Source organism: Macrotis lagotis, chromosome 1, assembly GCF_037893015.1.
Source record: "Macrotis lagotis isolate mMagLag1 chromosome 1, bilby.v1.9.chrom.fasta, whole genome shotgun sequence".
NCBI lineage: Eukaryota > Metazoa > Chordata > Mammalia > Peramelemorphia > Peramelidae > Macrotis > Macrotis lagotis.
Genome location: NC_133658.1, coordinates 840,661,560 through 840,669,041, shown reverse-complemented (window position 1 = coordinate 840,669,041; position 7,482 = coordinate 840,661,560). Strand labels below are relative to the sequence as shown.

The 7,482-nt window shown below is 32.9% G+C and overlaps 1 protein-coding gene and 1 pseudogene across 1 annotated transcript; one reads left to right on the top strand and one right to left on the bottom strand.

The window, feature by feature from the left end:
• The first annotated feature begins 398 nt into the window (after positions 1-398).
• LOC141489681 (large ribosomal subunit protein eL19-like) lies at positions 399-980 on the top strand (annotated as a pseudogene).
• A 3,687-nt stretch (positions 981-4,667) lies between these two features.
• On the bottom strand, positions 4,668-5,573 carry LOC141489670 (olfactory receptor 52E8-like). The gene has a single exon (XM_074190182.1). It carries the CDS (start codon positions 5,571-5,573, stop codon positions 4,668-4,670), a length of 906 nt encoding a protein of 301 aa, XP_074046283.1.
• Positions 5,574-7,482: the final 1,909 nt, after the last annotated feature.

The window sequence follows — 7,482 nt, the reverse complement described above, 5'->3', positions numbered from 1 at the left end:
TTTTTTTTTAATCTGCTAAATCTTGTGTGATCCTGACTGTAGATCTACAATATGTAGACATTTTTTGTCTTTCTGGCTTGAATTATTTTATTTCTGACCTGGGAATTCTAGAATTTAGTTATAACATTCCTGGGAGTTTTCAATTCAGATCATTTCCAAATGACAATTGTTGAATTCTTTAAATTTTTAATGTCTGGTTCCAAGATATCATGGCATTTTCCCTTAATAATTTCTTCAAATACAATGTGTAGATTATTCTTTAATCATGGATTTTAAATAGTTCATTGATTCAATTATTTCTCTGATGAAATATTTTACATTTTCTTCTATATTTAATTCTTTTGAATTTTATTTTTTTTTTATCTCTTCCTTTCCTTTTCCCCACTACAGCTGCAGCTATGAGTAGGCTCAGGCTTCAGAAGAGGTTTGCCTCTGGTGTCCTTCAATGTGGAAAGAAGAAGTTATGGCTTGACCTTAATGAGACCAATGGAATTGTCAATGCCAATTCCTATGAGCAGATCCAGAAGCAGATTAAAGATGAACTAATCATACAGAAGCCTGTTACTGTGCACTCATGACAGATGGAAAAAAAAATACTCTGGCCCAATGGAAGGGCAGGCACATGGTTATTGGTAAGAGAAAGAGTACTGCAAATGCTCATAAGCCTGAAAAGGTGACCTGGATGAGGCAAACACAAAAGGATTCTGCACTGTCTACTCCAAAGATAGCATGAATCCAAAATGATTAACTGCAATATGTACCACATCCTTTACTTGAATGCGAAGGGAAATACATTCAAGATTAAATGGATCCTTATGAAGCACATTCATAAACTGAAGACATACAAGGCCTGGAAGGAACTTGGATAACCAGACTGAAGTTTGCTGGTCCAAGACCAAAGAAGCACAAAAGTGTAGGGAAGAGTGTCTACAGGCTAAGAGATTATCAAGCTGTTGTCAGAGGAGGAGACTAAGAAATGATCCTTCCCTATTTCCTCTGCACATAGTACCCTTTTATTAGGCTCATAAAATAAAACTTGACAGGCAAAAAAAAAATCTCATGGAGTCTTTACTTTTCAATTGCCCAATTTTAATTTTTAAGGAATTGTTATCTTCAATGAGCTTTTACATGTTTTTTTTTCCTTTGACCAATTCTGCTTTTTAGGTAGATTTTTCTTTTTAGTGTATTTTTGCAGCTCTTTTCCTCTTTGACTTATTTAGATTTTTAAAGATTTTTTTTCTTCCGTGAATTTTGTGCTTTTTTTAACATTAGAACAACTGTTTTCTAGGTCTTTTTACTGTTGACTTTTAATAAGCTGCTTATTCTATTTTCTTTTTTCTTCCTTTCTTTTTTCTTTTTTTGCAAGGAAAATGGGGTTAAGTGGCTTGCCCAAGGCCACACAGCTAGGCAATTATTAAGTGTCTGAGGCCTGATTTGAACTCAGGTACTCCTGACTCCAGGGTCAGTGCTCTATTCACTGCACTACCTAGCTGACCCTGCTTATTCTATTTTCATAATTTACTTGCATCACTCTTATTTATTTTCCCAGTTTTTCCTATACCAATTTTTCCACTTTTTAAACTGTTTTAAAATCCTTGCTAAGTTTGATTCCCATTAGTATTTTAATACAAGGATATTGTTGAAGTAGTTTTGACAGTTTTGTATTCTTTTGACTTTATGTTTCAGTCTTTCCTATTACTAAAGTAACTATGGTCAAATAATTTTGTTTCTGTTTGCTCATTTTTCTAACTTTATCTTGAATTTGAAATTTATATTTAATTTGTGTTCTGCTCCTCTGGGGATGAGCAGTTCCTACAAGTATGGACTCAGGGTCTTTCCCTAACACTTCCCTAACCTAGATGGCACTAACCAGGATTCTCCAAGAATATTTGACCTTTGATTCTTCAGGATGAGATGAATGACATCTCCGGTTCTGCCAGTATGCTAATATTTAGAATTTCTTTGAAGCATCAAAAAGGAGCCTTTTCCTCCATTTTTATTTTATTTTATTTCCTTAATACATACTGAGATAAGATAATGTAGAAACAGATTGAGGAATAAAGAGAAAAAGTGAATTAAAATGATCACAAAGCCAAAAAATAGCAGAACTGGGAATGAAGTCCATTTCTTGATACTCCTAGTCTTAATATTTCAACATTTTGCTAATTGTTTCATTAATCACAACCACAACAGCATAATATAAGTTTGCGAAATACTTTATACCTATTATTTTCCATATTTTACAGTTGAGGAAACTGAGTCAGAGTTTAAGAAACTTGCCAAGGGTCACACAGCCAGTAGGAATCTGAAACAGAATTTTAACTTGTTTTCCTAATAACAGTTTTCTGATTTATAAGTTGCACCAATAAGTATAATTGCAGTAGGTGATTTTGATCTGATCCAGGGCACAACAGATTTTGCAAAATGGAAAATTGCTTTGAACTCAAAAGAAGAACTGGACATTTGCAGAACAAAGTGAAACATTGAGCCCAACAGTAGAATTTCCTTATTCCCCTTCTCCCTCAACTAATTTGTTTTAGATTGGGTGTTGTGTCTGGACCAGACAAGCAATCCACATCTAGCAATGAAATATAGAATGAGAAGGGAGTGAAAAAGTTTGCCTTGAGTATCAGTGGATACTCAGTGGATAATCAGTGGATACTGAGTTATTTCATCCTTTTAGCTAATTCTAAATTTCTAAAATTTCTTGGTCATTTCTAAGTGAGATATACATGTAAATATGTGTGTATACATATATATATATATATGTATATATGTATATATACATATATATGTGTAAATATATACTTGCCTAACTTTAAAAAGCAGGAACTTAAATGACCTTTTAACTTTGAATAGATAAAATTAAAGATATTATTCCCCATCCATTTTTAAAATTAATTTTTTAAAATATCACTTTGTTTTTTAATCATCTCAACATCTCCATGTAAACCTTCCCTTCCTATTTTCAAATTGTAATTCTTAAAAACTATTGTTAAAGAAAAAAGAGAAATTATTGAAAACATCAGAAAACCTAAACAATGCCTAAAATTTTGACAATATATGCAGTTTTCTACATCAGTGAATCTCTTCCCCTACCTCAATGGAGGTGTCTAATATCTCTTCTTTGGAGTCAAGATTTTTTCTTTGTAATTTTGCATTGCTTAAATTTCTGTTTTTTACAAAGATTGATCTTTCCATTTATATTTTTTGTCATCATGTGCATTGCTTTCTTGTCTTTCCTTACTTTACTTTGCATCAGTGCATTTAAGTTATTTTATTAAGCTTAACAATAGTTGGCCATACAAATTTCTATTGCCAATGGAAGGAGAAAAAGGTAGGTTTCTAGGTTTATCTGTCAGAACAAAGAAGTAAATACTTAAATATCTCCTCCAATTGTTCCTTAACTGAAATAAATATAAAATGTTTGTAATGGAACTAGTTACAATATTTTTGTGGAAGTTTTCATAGTTTTATTAATCTTAAAACCAATAAAAAGTAATTCATATTAACTCCATATATATTGATTATATACAAGCAATCATTGGGACATAAATGGTTCCAATAACTAATTCAATAGACTGTGTTTTGAGATATGATATCATGAACTAGGATGGTAATAATCTCATTGGAATCTTCTTCCCTCCAAAATGGAGAAAAGTATTGAATTTGATGCTTATCTAATGAGTGTAGAGAGTCACTTGCCACATACAATATTATGAGGAATTCTGGAATTAATGCCTCAGAGAGAAATGAAGAAAGCAACCTTATTTTTATGAACTTTGGTATAGGTAGTGCTAAGGGATAGAATAACCATTTAAGGAGGCATTGTATATTTTTGGATTCAAGAAACCCTGCATTTTGTACTTGAAAACTATCATTGTTGTTACCATTATCATTGTCATCCTTATACATATTCTCCTCCTCCCCCCCTTCATCTTCATCATTATCACCCCCTTTTCACATTTATACAGTCTTTTCCTTTGCAAAATATTTTGCTTACTATAACTCAGTGAAGAAGAAAAAAGAGAAATATTATTGCCATATGATATAAATGATAGGTAGAGAAAGGAATATAATTTTGCTCTTTATATATAAATTCCAATAGTCCTACAGTTAGAATAAGTAGTATCTGTATGGATAAGTATTTAACAAATCTATGACCATTGCTTGTGGTACACCCAATATTTTGTCTCACAACCTTCAACACGGGCTGGAAGTGGTTGACATAAAATATCATCTTCTTAATTGAACACTGATTTTTTTCACAAAATACCATTTGTGGGTTCTATAAAAAATCTGATCTTTTATGTATTATTTAAGATCACTGAGAGGACCTTTCTTGTGAAGTCTTAAAGGGTCTATACAATAATAATTACAAATAATAAAAATGAAAGTAATATTTTATCTCATTTTCTTATGAAAGATATACCTGATATAACATCATTGATTGTCAACATAATTATCTTACTTGCATTGTGGTAGCAAACTTGGTAATTTTTTACAGGAATCAGACCTTTCCCCAAAATATTTCAAAAAAATTGTCCTAAGCTTACAAAATGACATTGCTGCTTAGTATCATTTATCTATTTCACTTATAGGTCAAATCCAATTTTTTAAAATAATTTTTTAGCTTTTTAATCTGTGAAAAATTTGAGGAACCTCTCTCATATCTGTTTAGTTTTAACTCCATAGATAATAGGGTTTATCATGGGTGGAACAAGGACGTAGATATTGGCCACAAAAATATGAATAGAAGGAGCAATATGGTGTCCAAACCTGTGAGTGAGATAGGAAAAGAAGGCAGGGGTATAAAGAATCAAAATGGCCCACACATGAGAGCCACAGGTTCCTAGTGTTTTAATTCTGGCTTCCCTGGAGGGAAGGTGAAATACAGTATGGAGAATGAGGACATAGGAACAGATAATCAGTAAGAAGTCTAGCCCACCTGTAATGAAAGCAACAAATAGGCTATAAGCTCTAGGGATCTTGGTTGAGGCACAGGCTAGTTTGATCAATACCATGAATTCACAATAGGTGTGAGGAATGATATTAGTCCTACAATAAGGAAGCCACATAAGGATGAATGGATGAGGACCAAGCAGTACAATTCCATGGAGGAGGATAGCCAATCCTAGACCCTGAATAACAGTAATGGTCAAAATAGTTGAATGTCTAAGTGGGTTGCAGATGGCCATATAGAGGTCAAAAGCCATGGCCATCATGATCCCAGATTCCATATTAGACAAAGCATGGATGAGAAATACCTGGGTGAGGCAGGCTTCAAAGTGAATTTCTCCATCATTAAACCAGAAAAGGCTGAATATTTTTGGCATAGTGGTAGTGGTAAGCATCAAGTCTGCGACAGAAAGCATGGAGAGGAAAAGAAACATGGGTTCATGCAGGCTGGGGACAGTTTTAATAATGAAAAGAAGGGTGCAGTTCCCACCAAGAGCCAATATATAAACCAGGAAGAAAGGAATAGAAATCCAGATGTGAGCAGCTTCTAATCCTGGGATGCTAAGGAGAAAAAAGCTGGTTGGATGAAGGTTGGTTGTGTTGATAGTTATCATTATTGGGATCATTTGTCCTCCTCATTTCTATCTCAGCAGAACTCATAAATGTTCTAAATAAAGAGGATTTAAATTAATGTTTCTTGTGTTATGCTAGAAGGAAAGTACAAGTATAATGATTCAATATTTAAGGAAATTTGGTATTCTGCGATTGTTTCCTATTTATTATCTGAAATAGTTTTCATGATTATATATTTATATATATTTATATATACATATATATTTATATATAAAATGTAATAATTTATTTTTCCCTGTCCACCTCATTCTGACTCATTCCTCCTGTCTTGTGAATAACTTGATTTCCCTTCATCAGCCAAAACTGGGACTTGGCTGATACTATCTATTGCAAACATATCTCCTCGTTTTTCTAGGTTCTTACCAGCAAAAACTTCAAAAAAACAAAGGACACAAAGATTTACTAATATCCTCACTCCTTCCAACATGTAGGATAAAAGATACCATCTTTTATATTATCCTAAATAATCAGCTAACATATAGTGGCCAATCCCTACATAACAAAGCAGAAGATGTGTATGAAAATTATTTTGGCTAAAGTTTTTCACACAGCTTCTGTTTGATCCATTTCCTTTGACTGTGAAAAAGATAGAAGGTAAAAAATATTTTATAGATCCAGACTCTTAGAAGATCCTGAGGCAAGCTCCTACATTTAAAATAAATGAGAAAAGTGAGGTTGAGAAAGGCCCAAACAGAAATTAAGTTACAGAGGTCAGATTTAAATCAGGTCTTCTTGATTCCGTGCCAAGATCTATATCTTAGTTACCTCAAAGAATATTTGCAAGAATTAAATAACATTACATATGGACAGGCATTATACCCTAGGGAATAGAGAACAAGAAGATCTGTGTTCAAGTTTTGCTTCTGACCTTTTCTAATTTTTTATGTTTTGGTAAGCAATTTAACCCTTCAGTGTAGGTACAGGACTTTTCCTCATTGAGAATTCTTGATAAAAAGAGAATCACTTAATAGGCTTTAAAAAAATAACCCAAAAGGTTCAGTAAACCATAAAGGATTATAGCCTTAGAGTAAAAAAACCCAAAAACTTATTAAAGTCGTGTCTCTGATTCATACTGCTTGTTTGCCCAAGTGTAGGTCATTACCCTAAGAAACGTTCTACAACACCCCATGACTGCAAATTACAGAGGAGCTACAATTGAGCCTTGGAAGCTTTTCTGTTCACAAGATCCCAGCATTGATGAAAACATCTGGATGCCTTATAGCACCATTGAACATAAATATACAATATTGGTAAAGTAAGAATAGAAGTTTTCTTTATTTTTTTTAATCTACAAGATAATTACTATTTCAAAAACAAAAAAAATATTTTTCTTGTGGGTTCTTGCCTTCTGAATTTTCTAACTTACATGTTCATTGGTAGTAGTTCAATTATATTTTCATGATTGGATTTGATCAGTCAGATTCTTAGATTATATTATTGCAAAACTTCCCGATCCGTTCTAAAAATAGTCAGGTATTAGATACCTAGGTACTTCACTTTTACTCATCCTGAAATGTCAAGACCAAAGAACTAATAATTCCCCTCCTCCTCCTTCCACTGCTGCAGGTACACTCATGGAAATAACTTCTGTATTTTGCTTTATCTTAACGGGAAGGTTTCAGGCTTTGGAATACCTTATTCATCCACTGAATGGTCATATTCTTTGGTCTCTGGAAGATCTACTCTCTCTTATTAACTTATGTACAGATTATTCTGGGAGAAAAAAATATCTAGGTGGTAAAATCTTTTTTCTATGCATTGACTGAATTACCATCACCATGGTTCCTGATCAGGGATCTCAGACATTTCTGACCCTGGATACAAATATTACTCTGTATACAAATATTACTCATTGTATTTTTTCTCTATTTCAAAGATTGTGCTGTATAA